A 17,793-nucleotide genomic window follows, 5' to 3' on the forward strand; every position below is an offset into this window, starting at 1 on the left:
CGCGTGTTCTGTGTTTTGCTTAATTTCCTTCCTAATTTCTTGAAGAGTTCTGTATATTAATCTTTTGTATTCTGCCTCTGGTAATTCCAAGAAATTTTCCTCCTCCGGAAAATTTCTGGATTCTTTACTTTGGGGGTTTGCTGAAGCCATCATGGATTGCCTCTTTATGTGATTTGATATTGACTGTTGTCTCCAAGCCATCAGTAAGTTGTTGTATTTATTTATTTTATGTTTGCTTACTGTGTCCTAGCTTCTTGTTTTGATATGCCAAATAAGCTGCTCATATGAGCTGGTTTGATTATTGGCACCTTTGAAGCTCTAATGTCCTGTCACTGGGTGGTTAGATCTGTTACTAGGTATGTGAGCTCAGGAGTCCGCCCACTCCTTCTGTATGGATTCAGCTCAGGTGCCCAGGTAGCTAGCCACCAAGTGTGTGGTGTAGGCTCTCATGTACAGTCCTAGACAGGCATGGGTAATTGGTGTAGGCACAGGCATCTGGCTGCAGCAGGGGGACACACTCTGAGCAAGGCAGGGGCCTGACAGCCACCCCAAAGTGTCCAGGAGGAAGGTGTGTCCCTGTTCCCTAGAGCGTGTAGGTGGGTGGGTTTTTCAGCCATACTGTGAGCACCTAATGCTGTTGGGTGTAAGGACTGGGGGGCACCTGTTATTCATGGGCCCCTATCACAGGTGGCTAGGTGGCGTGGGTGGAGCCACGAGTCCTCAGGCTCCTGATGTGGGTAGGTGAAGACCCTGCTTAATGGGCAGAGCAGTGTCAGATGTCAAGAACCTGCCACTTCACAGCTGAAATGGTTGAAGTTAGACTTCTGGTATATACCCTGTTATACTGTGGTAATGAGGGCTTACCCTGTTGAGATGGGCCCACACAAGTCTCTGCAGGGGAAAAGGCACTCAAAGTCCATGGATCCTTTATGCCTGTGCCTAAGCAAAGGAGCTGTGCCTACCCTCGGTTCCTGGCTTAGGGGAGCCGGCAGTTTATTTTTTCCCCAGTTTGTTAATTTGTTCACTCTCCAAGGCAGGGAGAATGGCTCCGGGCATGTGATGGATCCTGCTTCTAGCCCAGGGGACTCGGCACTTGCTGATGCCAGTCTGGAACCCAGTGCAGAGCAGGGATCGGGGAGGTAAATGGGAGAGAGTTTTTTCCCTAAGGAGGGTGTTTTTGATCACTGCGGTAGGCTGTGGCAGTTACTTATCTTTCGCTGATCCAGGGCGGCTTCTCACTGGTCCTGGGTGGCCGTGTAGACTCTCTGGCGTTACGTCTCTCCCGGTGGGGAAAACTCGCCTCCTGAGCACCGCCGCTTGCCTGCCTCACTGCTCACCCCCAAATTGCTCAGGCCTGAAGGGCTCAGGCTCTCGCCAGGTCAGGCCTGGCAACTCCTCGCTCCTTCCGAACCGTCTTTCCCTCCCCCTGCCACTCAGTCCAGTTCCTCAACTCTGCCTCTGATGTTCAGGGCTCCCAGATTGCCATATATAATCAATTCACCTGTTTTTTCGGGTCTTTGTCGTACGAGAGTCCACTGGAAGCATCTGACTACTCCACCATCTTGGCCTCGCCTCGAGACTCTTGGTTTTTAGCTTTTATCAGATTTTCATAAGAGCACAAGATCCAAAAATGAAAGATAAGAATTATAATTTTCTGATTTAGATAATTATTCAGTTTTATACCCTTCACCATCCACATCTCAGTTACAAGATATACCCAGGGAAAATACCAGGAACCTACCGCTTAGTTTTTTTTTTCCTGAGCTAGATGCTATAGTCCCAGTGGTGTTGAAACCAAGTCTACAGAAGACAAGCCCATTGTGTTGAGTGTTTTTTTTTTTTTTAATTGTTGTTGAGAATTATGTACGGCAAAACATATACCAGTTCAACTGTTTCTGCGTGTACAATTCAGTGACATTGATTACATTCTTCAAGTTGTGCAATCATTCTCACCCTTTTCTGAGTTGTTCCTTCCCTGTTAACGTAAACTCACTGCTCCCTAAGGTTCCTGTCTAATCTCTCTAGTTGCTGTTGCCACTTTGATCCCATAGAGATAGTTCTTAAAAGAGTGTAATGCCCATAGAAAACATTTTTTTACTAGTTAAGCTAAACTGTTGTTTTGTTTTAAGACTTCAGAGGATATTTTTGATTTTCGGTTTAAAGATTATCTCAGAACAATAGTTTTAGGGGTTCATCCAGCCCCCATGGCTCCAGAAAACATGGAGTCCATGAGAATTTGAAATTTTGTTCTGCATTCTCCCTCCATCTTAGTTGTCTAGTGCTGCTGTAACAGAAATACCACACGTGGGTGACTTTAACAAACAGAGGTATTTTCTCACAGGTTAGGAGGCTAAAAGTCCGAATTCAGGGTGCCAGCTGGCTCTAGGGGAAGACTTTCTCACTCCAGGGAAAGGTCCTTGTCTCTTGGAGCTTCTGCTCCTAGGTGATCTTCTTGTGGCTTAGCATCTCTCTTCCCCCATTTCTGCTTCCTTGCTTGCTTGTTTAATCTCTTTTATATCACAAAATAGATTAACTCAAAACACATCCTCTACTAATCCGGTCTCATTAACATAACAAAGACAACCCAGTCCCAAATGGAATTATAACCACAGGTGTAAAAAAACCCATTGCCTTCAAGTCGATTCTGACTCACAGCAACCGTGTAGGACAGAGTTGAACTGCTCCATTTGGTTTCCAAGGAGCAGATGGTGGATTTGAACTGCTGACCTTTTGGTTAGCAGCCGAGCTCTTAACCACTGAGCCACCAGGGTTCCGACTGTAGGCATAGAGGTTAGGATTCACAGCATGTATTTTGGGGGGACATAGTTCAATCCGTAACACGTTTTTCTTTTTTAATTGTGCTTTAAGTGAAAGTTTACAATTCAAGTCAGTTTCTCATACAAAAATTTATATGCACATTGCTGTGTGACCACAGCTGTTCTCCCTATAATGTGACAGCGAATTCCTCCTTTCCACCCTGGATTTCTGTGTCCATTCAAACAGCTCCTATCCTTTTTTGCCTTCTTGTCTCACCTCCAGACAGGAGCTGCCCATTTAGTCTCATTTATCTACTTGAGCTAAGAAGTACACTCTTCACAAGTATCATTTTATGTGCCATAGTCCAGTCTAATCTTTGTCTGAAGAGTTGGCTTCGGGAATGGTTTCAGTTCTGGGCGAACAGAGAGTCCGGGGGTCACGTCTTCCAGGGTCCCTCCAGTCTCAGTCAGACCGTAAAATCTGGTCTTTTTACATGAATTTGAGTTCTGCACCCCACTCTTCTCCTGCTTCCTCAGGGACTCTCTGTTGTGTTTCCTGTCAGGGTTGTCATTGGTGGTAGTTGGACACCATCTAGTTCTTCTGGTCTCACACTGATGGAGCCTCTGGTTTATGTGGCCCTTTCTGTGTGTTGGGGTATTATTTTCCTTGTGTCTTTGGTGTTCTTCATTTTCCTTTGCTCCAGGTGGGTTGGGACCAGTTGATGTATCTTAGATGGCCACTCACTAGCTTTTAAGATCCTGGACGCCACTTACCAAAGTGGGATGCAGAACGTTTTCTTGATAAACTTTGTTATGCCAATTGACTAGAAGTCCCCTGAAACCATGGTCCCCAGTCCCCTTCCCCTGCTACTCTGTCTCTTGAAGTGTTTGGTTGTATTCAGGGAACTTTTTAGATTTTGGTTTAGTCCAGTTGTGCTGACTTCCCTTGTATTGTGTGTTGTCCTTCCCTGCACCTGAGATAATTCTTGTCTACCATCTAGTTAGTGAATACCCCTCTCCCTCCCTCCCCACCCTCCTAATCATCAAAGAATGTTTTTTTCTGTGTTTAAACCATTTCCTGAGTTCTTGTAATAGTGGTCTCATACAATGTTTGTCGTTTTGCAACTGACTAATTTCACTCTGCATAATGCCTTCCAGATTCATCTATGTGATGAGATGTTTCACAGATTCATCATTATTCTTTATCGTTATGTAGTATTCCATGTATGAATATACCATAATTTGTTTATCCATTTGTGTGTTGATGGGCACCTAGGTTGTTTCCATCTTTTTGCTATCGTGAACAGTGCTGCAGTGAAAATGGGTGTGCATATATCTATTCGTGTGATGTCTTTTATTTCTCTAGGATATATTCCAAGGAGTAGGATTGCTGGATCGTATGGTACTTCTGTATCTAGCTTGTTATGGAAGCCCCAAATTGATTTCCAAAGTAGTTGTACCATTTTACATTCCCATCAGCAGTGTATAAGTGTTCCAGTCTCTCCACAACCTTTCCAACATTTATTATTTTGTGTTCTTTGGATTAATGCTAGCCTTGTTGGGGTGAGATGGTATCTCATTGTAGTTTTGATTCGCATTTCTCTAATGGCTAATGATCATAGAACACCCACTTTTAATCAGGATTCTTGTATAGAATCTGTTTTCTAAAAATCATTTTCTGAATACTTGCTCTGAATCTGTGACTTGCTTATTAATTTTCTTAATGGTGTCTTTTTATCAGCTTTATTTAGGTATAATTTACGTAGGAGTCACTAATGTTAAGTGCACAGATTGATGAGTGTTTGATACACACAGTGAAGTAACTGTAAATGGAAAAGTTTCAAACGGGAGGCACTTACATCAGAAGTAGGAATGATGGGGCCAACACACATTCCCAGGAAGCAGAAGGTCAGGATGTAAACAGTTTGTTCCCAGGAAAAATGTGTTCATCATTGCAGTCATGTGTAACCAAACTGGCTGGCACCACTTGCCTAGGTGGTAACTCACTTCTAGCCAAATGGCCAACTTTTACATTTCAAAGGACTTCAAGCTGAAACTTATCTTATCTATAATCATTCATTAACCCCTTACCTTTCCTTTGTTCTCTATGGTGGAGTGCTTTGTATTTTTACTTAGCGCTGCCCAGCTCAAGCTGTATTATTCCTCAATAAAACTCCTTCTCGTTCACTCCTAACAGTATGAGATTTTCTTCTTTGACATAGCCATCACAAGAAGCATGATCTAGAACATTTCCATCACTCCAAAAGTTCCTTTGTGCTCACTTGTAATGAAGCCCCCATTCCTAACTCCTGGAAACCACTGATCTGCTTTCTGTAACAATAGTTTTACCTCTTCTATAATTTCATATAAATAGAATCATGCAATATGTAATCTTTTATGTCTGACTTCTTTCGCTTAGCCAAATGTTTTTGAGATTTATCCGTGGTTTACTTGTATCAGTAGTTCGTTCTTTTTTATTGATGAATAGTACTCCATTGGATGGATATTCCGCAGTTTGTTAATTTGTTTAACCAGTTAATGGGCATTTGGGTTGTTTCAGTTTGGGGCTATTATAAATAAAGCCATTATAAATATTTATATAGTCTATAGAATCTTTGATCAAAATGTTCAGTAATAGTAGCCAGACACCATCCAGTTCTTCTCGTCTCATGGCAAAGGAAGCAGCTGTTCATGGAGACAGTTAGCCACAATTCCATATCCTCCCCCTATTGCTGACTTTCCTTCTTCCTCTGTTGCTTCAGGCAAATAGAGACCAATTGTCATGCTTTGAATGGTCGCTTGCAAGCTTTTACGACCTCAGGCACTACGCAAGGAACTAGAAGGTAGAACAGAAACACTAAACACATTATTAGGCCAATTAACTGGGGTATCCTGTGAAACCATGACCCTAAACCTCCAAACCAAAGAACCAAATCCCATGAGGTGTTTGGTAGTACATAAGCACCATCAGCAGCTACTCTTTTTTTTTTTTTCATTGTTGTACATATACCTTTTTTAAAGATGTTTTTCTTTTTCATAATAGCTGAGATTACACTTGTCTTTAAGTAGCTATGTCCCACTCTTGGGACTTATTGAAATAGATCTTTTTCCCTAGATTTGCTGCTCAAAAAGGTCTTTCATATCTTCTATATAGGATTTTTCTCAACCTAAAGGCCTATTGACTGCTCCCTTGATGATTTTACCCCTGAGTCCAGCCTGACTCTTAAATCCTGATTTGGTTGGCCTACATTTTAGCAGTTTCTCCTCAGTTTGGAAATCAAAATGTTAACGTGTGGGCCGCCTGTCTTCTTGCCTGCTCGGACATTGGTCAGTCATCATGGACTGGGTTCAGTTGTTGGAATAAGTATACTTAAGAGGACTAGCATTCTGTTTTCTCCATCCTGCCTGGTATGTGGTATAGGGAACAAGGATGCTCCTCTCTGTTCTTTGACACCCTACCAGCTCTCTCTATCTCAGAGATTTCCTCACCACTCCCGCAGAGTGAATTAAAAAACCTTCAAACACACCACATCGATGAAACTCATTGACATGGTTTTGGGCTAGGACAGAATACCACCTGTCCTTTTAGTTTTAGGTCTAACTATATCATGAACTTATTATACCAAGAAAGACCCATATTAAGAAGAGACAACATTTTTTCTATCTGTACCTACTCTGAGTTCTTGTCTTTTTCCACTTCTTACCATAATTCCCTGTTTGTTCGTCTTATCTATATAGAATATCTGGTGTTGCTAGTGTATTAGCTGCATCACAGATTGAGTAGTGTATAGTTTTAGAAACGTTACTTGATAACAGTGGTGGACTGCCCTTTTCTTCTTCCTAGTTATTTCATTTCTGGAAGGGAGTAGCATCTAAGTATCCAACTTTTAAAAAGATGTATGGTTCACAGGTGTGCTTCCTCAGCCTCAAGGCTGGAATGTTTCCTTGGAAGAATTTAAGGAACAGGAAAGAATACTGAGGCCTTTGAAGGTTGAAGCTTTCCTTTATTGGAGCTCCAGGATCTGAAGGCCCTCAGTTGGTATAAGTGACCCAAACCTCCGGCTAATCATATACGTTAGCCGAGGGAATGAAAAGTGATCCTGCCTCTCCTCTGGATCCTTCCAGAAGCACAAACCAGCTCTTGCATTTTACCTTACTCCTGAGTAGCTCACCTATGATGCCTTGACTTTATGTCTCATTCTTCTGATAAGCCAATTATCTAGAGAAGCAAACTTTCCCGTTAATTCCCAGACTGTATTTGGGACTGATAGAGTTCACACTTCACAGATGAGAGGCTGAGAAATAAAGGGGAAATTATCACCATCTACCTAGTATTTTCAAAGAGGTACCATGTGCCACACCCTGTCCTTGATTGTTGACAGGCTAGGTATATATATACATGCAAGTTGAATGCCACTTAGGTTTGTGCTTTATTCATTAGACCCTTCAGAAATTTAGAATTAGGAAAATGTTTTGTGTTTACCCTTGTGTTTACAGGATTGGTTGCTCATCTGATGACCTTGGAGAGGATGACCCTATTGGCTGGTTTGAGCTGGAAGAAGAGTGGGATGAAGCAGATGTCAAGTTGCAACAGAGCAGAATTGCTAAAGTAAGCATTAGTGGGTTCTGGCCTCCATGTGTTTACCCACTCCACTCCTTTTATTCAGTAATCATTTACTGAGTGGTTATTGTGTACCAGGCCCTGTGCAAGCACTGGAATCCCAGAGGTGAATTGGACAGGGTTGTGACCCTCAAGAGTCCATGGTCTAGTGGGAGAGACAATTGTACCTCTCTAATGGAGAAATATTGTGATATATGGGCTGTGATAAAGGGACATAGAGAGGGCTGTTGGAAGATTATCTGACCCAGCATGGAATTCATTAGGGAAGGCTTCCCAGGAAAGGTGGTGCGATGCCAGGTGTTGCCAAGTGTTGATTAAGCCGTCATCTTTAGCCAGACCAAGAAGATGTGGAGAAGGGCATCTCAGGCTGTAAAAACAGCAACTACATTGGCATAACTGCCAGAGAGAGAAAACACCATGTGTGTTTCCATAGTTATGAAAGGAACAGTGACTCTGACTACTTTTTTTTTACCTCAAGTATAAATCTTAGTAAGAAGCTTATTAAATAAGAAAATTAAGACTACCTTTAGGGCTTATACATAGTAGGTGCTGAGTAAATATTTTTACAGTTGAGTAGTGGATTCTGAAAGGCCCTTGACAAAAGAGCTTTTACTGTAAGAAGCAGATAGTTTGCACAGAAGTTGGGCTTTGACAATGGCCGTAGCTTTGAGCAGACAAGGCTGTGTCCTAGGCTCCCAGTGCATGGCTTGTGTATATCAGTTGGGGGCTTTGAGATGATTCCTTAGGGCATTGACTGTTTTCACCATATATCTGTTTTAAGATGACTGTGCCACAGAGCAAATGTACTTCTGTTATTCATCCTTTCTCACCATGTTTTTGCCTTGAAGAAGAAGTAATGTGTTTTCTCTTATTGTGATCTTTTCCGAAGCCTGACTTCGTTCATCACCTGTATAGTCTTCTTTTCTATTTGTTGTAGATGCTGGGTGTATATTTTGTGTCCCCAGTGCTGGGCATAGTGGTAGCTAATAAATTACTGAAAACACAGAAGACCTTCCCAGGAAGGCCTTCCTATCCCTTTAATCAGTATCCAGGGACTGTTGAGTCCTTGTCTTTAAATCTCTCTTGTCTTTTCTAGTATTTGATGGTGAAGTTCCTGTGTACCCGTCAGGAATCAGCAGAGCGCCTGGGAGTGCAAGGCTTGAGCATCAGTGGGTATCTGCGGCCCGCCAGAGCAGATGCAGAGCAGAGCGTTGTCTGTGTTCACTGCAGAAAGGACTCTGAGGAGAGTGTCTGTGGGGCTACGCTCCTCCTCAAGACCCTTCAGTTCATCCAGCAGCTCGCCCATGACCTGGTAGTGTTTCCTCAACTGTTAGACCTCATTCCTTTAGGAAAATCAGTGACATTGTTAAGGGAAATGAACACCACCCAGTGTAAGCTGGCCCTGTCCCAGCCATGTCGTGTGAATGGGTATGTAGCAGATGTCATGCTGCTGTGGTGACACTGAAAGGGCAGGCGTGCGGTGTTAGATTTATGGCATCAGTCAGTGAGGGACTGAGTGGCGTATATATGGCCATGGTTGGGAAGTCTCCTGGAATTGACCTACAGACGGATCTTAAAGATCCCCCACTGTGGTTCCTGGTGGTAGACTGGAGACAAACAGCAAGTTCATGGGGTTTATGCCTTCTTTAAGTCCTGCAAGAATTGTTACCGATGTCTAGGTGAATTCTATTTATTTAATAAAAGTGCCAAAAGTACTTCTTGATTTAGTAAATTCCTTTCTGAATAACGTCAGGATTTGAAATCATTTATGTTTTTGATACTGACTTATAGTCCCTGATAACTTTTATAGTCCCTGGTATAAACACAGTGACACCTGACTCAAAGAAAGGTTTTTGCAGCCATCACCACAGAGATGGCTTACCTCAAGAATTCAGTGGGCTTCTAGAGCCCTTTCAAGGGTGGTATACTATAGTGTCCACTCTTGACCTTTATTTGGCTTCAGAGCACACTCAGAGGCTGGTGACTCAGTTTACATATGGTTCGTTTGGTCTTTGTTATTCAAGCACTCCTATCATAGCAGAAGACAGCAGATTAGAGGGAGATGCTTAGGAGTAGCAGGTGCATTTAGAGCAGAATTGAAGCCTGCATGCAGGGCAGGGACTTAACACACTGCAGTATAGTCCTGGATGGTAATCACCATCAAGAAAAGATTGATTAAGCTCTGTAAACCTTCATCTAAAGCACAATTAAAAAAAAGAAAAGATTGACTTATGTTCATGGTGCAGTGTTGAAGAAATCAGGGAATGGTAATACTATAATGATTATAATATTGAGCTAAAGAAAAAAAAAAGTCAAGGAGCCTTCATGGGTATGTGTGCATACGTGTGGGGTTTTATATATATGTGTACATATATATACACATATTATATGTATGTACGCACACACAGACACATATACATTTTAGAAGGTTTCACACCAAAAATAGTTGTTCACAAACTTTGGTAGTTAAGAGTACGTATCAATGAGAAGTAAATGAGGCATTGCAGTTTTTCTCTAAATATATTCTATTTCTTCTGGTCTTAATAATTTTTTAGGTGCAGCAAAAGGAAAGTAGCTTAAAATATAAATCTTTTCTGGATTTTGCGGGCCTTGATTTGCAGATCTTCTGGAATTTTTACAATAAATTAAAGCAAAAGTAAGTCAGTGTTTATTATAAGGTCATAATCATTTAAACACAACTGAAAACATTGAGTTTTGCTATCCTAAATGGACAGGGTTTTTTTTCTTTTTCTAAGTTTTTTTACTTCCTACTAGTTTATGTTGTTCTGATTTGAAAGATTTGGCTGTTACTGAAAATAGCAGCTCACATTTCTGTAAAGTTTTTTATTTAGGCAGTGTTTTCACAAACATTTTCTCATTTGATTGTCATAATAACGTTGTGGGTTAAGCAGGTCAAGTATTATAGTAGTATCCTCATTTACAGATGAAGAGCTGTGAGGATCAGAAATGAATTTCCTGGCCCCATAGTTGGCAGAGGCAGCCTGGGGCTGTTTTTTCAGACTCCTGGTACCGTGTTCTTTCCATTCCACCCTTCTTCCTCTCACTTGGCATTCTTTTTACCAAGTCCAGTGCTCAGCTGCATGGCTTTGGAGGGTATAAGAAATTTGCCCCTTTGCCTCTCTTATGTTCTCTGTTTTTCTGTAGCACACGGGAAGAATGCATCTATGCCCAAACCCTGCTTCTGCAGCTGCTCCAGAGCTGCTTCTCTGTGCTGCAGGGAGATGCGCCGGTTGTCTCTGAGAAGGAAGAGGCTCCAAAACAGATCCCCAAAGGGATGGAGGCTGCCAAGGAGCTCTACACGCACTTGTGTGATGGTAGGATTTGGCTTTTCTTTTATGTGACCCAGTGCTAGTAGCCTGCAGGGACTCTTGTAGAGAAGAGGGGTCCTGTGATCATGCAAGCCTAGGAAAAGGGTCGTTTCTGTGGGAAACTAGTGTTTCCTTTGATCCTCTTCTGAATCACTATTTGAGTTTAGGGTTTATTCCTTCATCAACGGACTTCTCTTCCTCCTAGTTTCTGATAATACACTTGTGTTATGTTGAAGTGATTATTGTCACACCTACTTAGCTTTAACTTCAGCTTAGACCCTGATGAGGATGATAGATTGAGGGAGAGAGACTGTAATGATTAATTGAGGATCAAACGCATACAACCCATTTGAAGTTTTTCTAAGGCTTTGCCAAGTTGCACCTCAAAAGGACAGAGACATAGTAAAATAAAAACTGGTATATATAATCTTTGCTTTAGTTAAATGTAAACAAACAAACAAAAAATAATTTCCTTGTACTCCCTAGCCTGTATCGAAGTATTTCCTTACTCCAGTATTAACTATAAAATGAGTAGTGAGTTTATAGACTAGTTATAGCAGATATGTATTATAAGTGAGTGGATGGAATATATTCGTTCTGATTCCATTGTTCATTTTTATCAGTGGTGGATAGAGTCAGTGGAGACTCTGTGCCCATGGAAATATTAAAACAAGAAGTCAGAAATACCCTTCTCAATGGTGCTGCCATCTTCTTTCCTGATCGACAGACCCGGCGGAACCATCTCTTCATCATGATGGTAAGTGTTTACTTTAAAAATACGGCTTCCGTTCCTGAGGCCTATTAGGATGAAATTTATTGGTTTTTGTTTTCTCTGAGTACACATCAGTTTCCATTTCCCAAATGTTTGCCTAATACTTACACTGTGCAAAGCTTTGTGTGGGACACACAGATATCTAAGGACATGACACTGTACTAAGGTGGGGGTGACACATCTCTGTTTCAAACCTGTGTTGTCTCACAAAGTAGCAGTATAGTGTCCATTTTTATGACTTACTTACAACTGTATTTTCTTTTTAACTTTTTATTATGGGAAAACCTTAAAAAAAAAAAAAAAAGACTAAATAGTATAATGAGCCCCCATCCTGCCTCCCCCAGTGTATCCATCACCCAACTTCAACAATTATAAACTCAGATTAATCTTGTTTCATCTGTATCTTACTCACTTCTCCCCACCCCCGGCAGCCTCCCAGTATTATTTTAAAGTAAATTGCAGGCATATTTTATCCATAAATATTTCAGTATATAGCTGAAAAGATGATACAGCCAAGTTTTATTCCCCAGGTGGTTCTTCTCACCCTCCTAGACCCTTCTCCCTGTTACTCAGACATTAGCACTAAGGGGTAAAAAATGCTTTCAGTATTCATAAGCATTATGTCACCAAATGGAATATCCTATACAAAGATTCAGGTTTTTAAATTCTGAAGGAAGTATATCTATATGAAAATGAGTGAGATACATGAAAAAAATATGAATGATAGTATAACAGAGCAAAAAATTCTCTCTGAGTCATACTAGAAACATCTAGGTAAAGGAACTTTAGAGGTTCCAATGTCATATTGCTGGTAAAACACAGGGAAACATAAGTAAACTAAGAGGGTAATCGGATAAGGGTCAATCTTAACTTATAAACATAATTGGAAAAATCCTAATGAAATGTTGGCAAACAAGTCTAACGACATATAAACAAAACATTGACCGAGTTGGGTTTGCCCTAGGAATGCAAGGATGGTTTAACATTAGAAAATCAGTAAATGAAATCAGGTTATAACATTGTGAGTTATAACCTTTGATAGCATCGGCTGACATGACCCCATGGACTGTGGGCAGGGTCCTATCCTACTGCTTTGCAGGAAGCATTTACCAGGCAGCTGAATAATTTATTTTTTTTTTGCTAGCATATGTCCCACAGAGAAAAGTAGAAAGAAGACATATGACCTCTTGAATGACATCACTGTCTATTAGCAGAGCACCCCAATCACTTTCCCTTTACCCATCCCTTCTGACAGCAATGGTAAGGGTTATATGTTCCCTTCTTATGCTGATGATTAAACAGCACTGCCAACCCTTTCCAGTGCTAACCAGTTCTCTCTCCTGGTAATTGTGTTCATTGTGACCATATCTTATCTCCCCTATACTCCTGTGTCAGGCCAGGCCCTGAGTCTTAAATCTTCTGGAAATCCCCACAGTTCCTTGTATAGCAGTAGGTAATTGCTATATTTGAATTGAACTAGCTGTGAGGCTGTCTTTGCCCACCCTGCTTTTCATCCTGCTTTAGAACAGTAGTTAATGACATACATGCTGCTCCAGTTCTCTGGATGTCATGGAACAGATTTTCTGAATATACCCTTTCTGGTTTTCTAGAAGAATGTCACTGAGCAGGAGCACAAGCAGTCCCTGCAGCTCACTTTCCGCTCACTGTGCACGTATTTTAGGTAAGTTTATAGTTCTTTTCAGTTGTCAGATATTTCCAGTCTTTGCCAAGTTGTGCTCTTCAGATATCCCTTCCTTTCATGTGCTTTTGAAGTAACCACATACTTAACCTCTGCCCAGCTAGAAAGACAAGTTTTTGGAGTAAGATAGCACTAGGCACAGGAGTGACTTAATGGTAGAATAATAATTGTGTCAAGAGCTTAATCCAAGGCTCAGACATTATAAGACAATTTAAATCTGAACCCATTGAAGATTCCTTTGAACACGTCAGTTTTTAAGTGATTTTTTAAAGACAAAAATTGACGCCAAAGCTAGTTTGAGGCTCTATACTCAAGTCTGAAAACCCAGCTACATTAAAACTCAACTGCAGAAAACCACAGAATGGGAGAGAGGTAGTTTAGAGTTTAGCAAAAGGGAGTGTGCAGGCAGGGGGAATGACTGGAGATTTTTACATGCTTTGACTATCAAAGAAGCTAATGGGCCTATAGTCTGCATTACTGGAGGTATAGATTATTGAAGGAGGGGGGCAACTAATAGCCCGAGCTACTGTCTGCAGGTCAGACTATATCTGGTATGGATGCCAGATTCAGAAGGCTATATAAAAATGTGCTCAAAATCATATGTCAAGGATGGTGAAAGAGTCTGAGTCTCCCTTGTGAAGAACACTTGAAGACACAGGGAATGCTTAGCCTGGATTGTTAAATTGGCAGTCTTTAGATAGATTAGAGATTGTCGTGAGGTTAAATGTATTTCACAGTGGCAGTCAAGGTGATTTATTCCTCAAGATCTCTTCTAAGAACCTGAGGATTTATGAGTCTGTGCTTACGTAAGGACATGCGTACAGACAGTAGCCCAGTCCGCGCTGGCGCCGTGGCCTGTCTTCCTGACCCATACTCCTCAATCTTCTAGGTTCTTTTTGAGACCTTTTCATCTAGAAAACATGAAAAACCCCTTCCTGCAACCAGGTGTCATGACTAATTTGTGTCCTTACAGTGATAAAGATCCAGGTGGCCTTCTACTTTTACCTGAGAAAAGTGACCTGGCCGACATGAATATCAGTGAAGTCCTGGCGGTCATGAACACTCTTCTCTCTGTTGCTGCTCGAGAGGTAACTGATGGCCTCCTCCCTGTCTCCTTTGCCTCATCCTCTTAGGAGCACATGATTCAGTAGTTTCTGTGCCTTCCCCTTTGGCACTCATTTACTGTCTGAATGTAACTTTGTTACTGTGGCCCATTACAAATGACCACAAGGTTTCCCAGCCTGCCTTGGCTCCTAGTCAGCCAGCCCCGTGCAGTGAGTGAGGGGACATTCACCTGTCCCTCAGTAGTCAACGGGCACTAAATGCATGAAAGTGCTCATTAAGACTTCCTTTGAAAAAAGCAGAATGGATTTTTACCAAGACCCCTTGTAGTGTCAGCCATTGAGTCCAGCATATAGTTGTCATATGTCTATGTTGTGAATTTTGTGGGAAATGGCCTTAATTTTTTGAAATTAAGATTATTAAACAAATCAGCAGACCCATCAAATCTGAAAATACGTTATCTTTTCCCTGTGCTAATGATTTTTTTTTTTTTTTTAATTTCTTGCTTTTCTTTAAGGAAAAAAAAAGAAGGATTTTACTTCTCAAAATATAATCTGTGCACCACCTGGGTCAGAATGATCTGGGATATTTGACAAATTTGGATTTTTAGACCCTATGCCAAGCTACTGATTAGAATCTCTAGGGATAGGGCAAGGAGCCGTGGTGGTGCAGTGATTAAGCACTTGGCTGCCAGCTGAAAGGTTGACGCTTCAAACCCACCAGCTGTTCCACAGGAGAAAGATGTGGCAGTCTGCTTCCATAAAAATTTACAGTCCTGGAAACCCTATGGAGCAGTTCTACTCTGTCCTATAGGATCATTGTAAGTTGGAATTGACTCAACAACAGTGGGCTTGGGTTTTTGGTTTTAGGTTTTACCATATACTCCAAGAGATTCTAAAGTGAGACAATCCCTGTACTAGGGGGACTGGGAACTACCTCTTTGGACTAAATATGAGTACCAGGGAGTTAGAGCAGATTTTATGGTGGGACGATCCAAACCACTCCTTTAAGATGTTTAATGACATGGGCTTCATTAGATAGCTTATCTGTATCTTGTAACCAAACTGAGTGTCTTTAAATCTCTCGCATTTTGTTAGGGCTTTCTGTTTTCAAGTTGCTGTTACCACCATGGTTTCATCATGCCCAGCTGCCTGGAGTGATAGGCCAGTCCATGATTATCTCCCCATTTGCTCTTAGAGACCTTAGAGAGGTTATATTCTGACTAGGTTATCATTTTCTTAAGGTCACACTGAGGCTGACTAGTATTTAGACTTAGTATTACTTTAAATCCAGACTTCTTTTTGTTCCACTATGATGCCTGTGTTCTTTAAGGTAACATATTGACTTTATTTCTGTGAGCCATTGTTTTTGACCAATGCTCTATTTCTTCTGTCACATTAATTTTCCCTTCAGTTGCTTTCTGTCTTATTTCCAGACTCTTCTGCCCATCTCTTGAGCCTTCCTTAAAAATTTCACTGCAACCTACTGTTCATCAATACTTGCTCTTTGCTGCAGTTAGCCATGACTCATTCTAGTCGCTCTTTATTTCTGCCATTCTCTATACCTTCCCTTTCGCTTGGAGCTCATCTCAGTTCTACCTGTTTTAGACTCCTGAAGCCTTATCTAAGCTCTGGACCCCACCAGTCTTTTTCCTACAGTCACATCCTCAGTGCCGTTGGGCAGAAAACTTCAGCATTCTCACTTGGTTTTCATAGGTGTTAGTTCTGCCTCCTGTGAAGGAGTTGGTATGAGCTGGAGCCAGACTAAAACCCAGGCCATTTGATTCTGAGTTATATCCTGTTTCCACTCTATTAGACTCACCATAAGATGTATGTGGAGAGAGGAGATAGCGTTTGTCCAGGAGAATTTCCCATAATCTTACCATTTGTATTCCCTTACCTGTTATACAAGGGAAGTTATAGATTTCTTTTAATGTCCTAAGCCAGGGTATCACTGAAACAATTGAGAAATTTTCCTTGGTTTGTATTATCTCTCAGTAAAAACATTTATGGTTATATGAAAGAGAATGAGTTAAGTTTAAAATTAAAAAAAAAGTCTGAAATGCCTAGTCTGAAATTTTTTCATAAGTCTGTTAAGTTATTAATTCAACAAATATCCACTGAATTCCTGCTGTGTGCCAGGTCCTGTGCTAGATACAGGAGGTACAGTGATAAAAGACCCCTGCTGTCAGAGCACAGTCTTGAGGAGCAGGGAAACATATTATCAGACAACTATAACATAATGCTGCAAGGGCTGTAAAAGAGCTGAGCAGGGCCCTGCGGGGATGTAGAAGAGTGTACCTAACCCTATCTGGTGGAGGTGGGGAGTAAAACTTGGGAAAGGGTTTTTGGAGGAAACCATAAATAGGGTTTAATCAAGGACAAGGGTGAGATGGGGAGAAGCAGGTATTTGAAGAGGAGAATGATAGTGGTTAGACTTTGAATATGTTGAATTTATGGTTCTTGTAGGACATCAGGTGGTGAGATCTAGTTGGTCACTCAGGAGATGAGTCAGTGCTGAAGTTCAAGATTTTGCAATCATTAACAAACAGGTGATAGTTGAAGCCAGGAGTATAGGAATCATAATATCACCATGGTCATCTTGAGGAACATCAGCATAGAAGGGGCAGCGAGGAGAATAAGGAGTAGCCAGAGAGGCAGGAAGAAATTGAAGAGAGACAGAAGCTGAAGGAGGAGAGAGCTTCAAGAAGGAAAATGGTCAGCAGAGCCTCTAAGGTCTTTGATATCTAGGAGGTAACTGATGCCTTATGGAGATTGATGTCAATGAGTAGTGTTAACATAAGAAGTAGAATGGAACGGAGGGGAAGGCAAAAAGAGCAGGTGCGGACAGCTTTTTTAAATGAAATACCCATACAAAAGAGTATATATACATATATATATATATGAACGATTGAAGGAAACAACCATTTGTTTTAAGAACTAGAACATAACCAATATCTTTGAAGTCCCCCTCCCTCAACTTGTCCTTCCATGGCTCACCTTCCCCCTTCCTCACCAGAGGTAGACACCATTCTGAAGTTTGTGTTCATCATTTCCTTGTTTTTCTTTCTTCTGATCCCTACACAGCATGTTTGTTTTGCTCGGTTTTGACCTTTAATGGAATCATATGGTGTACAATCTTCTGTGATTTACTTTTTTTACTCAACAGTGTTTTTGTGATTCATCCATGTTGATGTAGGTCCTGCAGTTGATTTGTTTCCACTGGTGCCCAATATTCCTTTTATGAGTATGCCACAATTTATTTATTCATTCTACTTTGGAGGGATAGTTGGGTTCCATTTTGGGGTATGTACAAGACAGTGCTGAATGAACATACCTTGTGGTGCTGCTTAAGAGCAAGAGTTTACCCCTAGGGGTCAGGTGACTCTAAAAAAAACTCCTGAGAACAAAGAGAATGGCTAGAGAGCCACAGAGGGGTGAGGAATTGTTTTTTGATGTGGGAGAGATTTGATTGAAGGCTCAAGGGAAGGAATGAGAGAAGGGGATTGAAAATGTGAGAGAGTAACCAGTGGGGTAAGGTTCCCGAGGTGTCAT

The 17,793-nt window shown here is 41.3% G+C and overlaps 1 protein-coding gene across 1 annotated transcript in view; it reads left to right on the forward strand.

Annotated features, from left to right (window-relative positions):
• Positions 1-17,793, forward strand: part of ZZEF1 (zinc finger ZZ-type and EF-hand domain containing 1) — a 119,593-nt gene that overhangs the window by 44,149 nt on the left and 57,651 nt on the right. The window contains 7 exon segments of the mRNA XM_023731139.1: positions 7,254-7,365; positions 8,474-8,689; positions 9,933-10,033; positions 10,543-10,712; positions 11,330-11,463; positions 13,089-13,159; positions 14,151-14,265. Coding sequence (XP_023586907.1) covers positions 7,254-7,365; positions 8,474-8,689; positions 9,933-10,033; positions 10,543-10,712; positions 11,330-11,463; positions 13,089-13,159; positions 14,151-14,265 — 919 coding nt within the window.

The sequence above is a fragment of the Trichechus manatus genome, unplaced genomic scaffold, assembly GCF_000243295.1.
Source record: "Trichechus manatus latirostris isolate Lorelei unplaced genomic scaffold, TriManLat1.0 scaffold00040, whole genome shotgun sequence".
Lineage (NCBI taxonomy): Eukaryota > Metazoa > Chordata > Mammalia > Sirenia > Trichechidae > Trichechus > Trichechus manatus.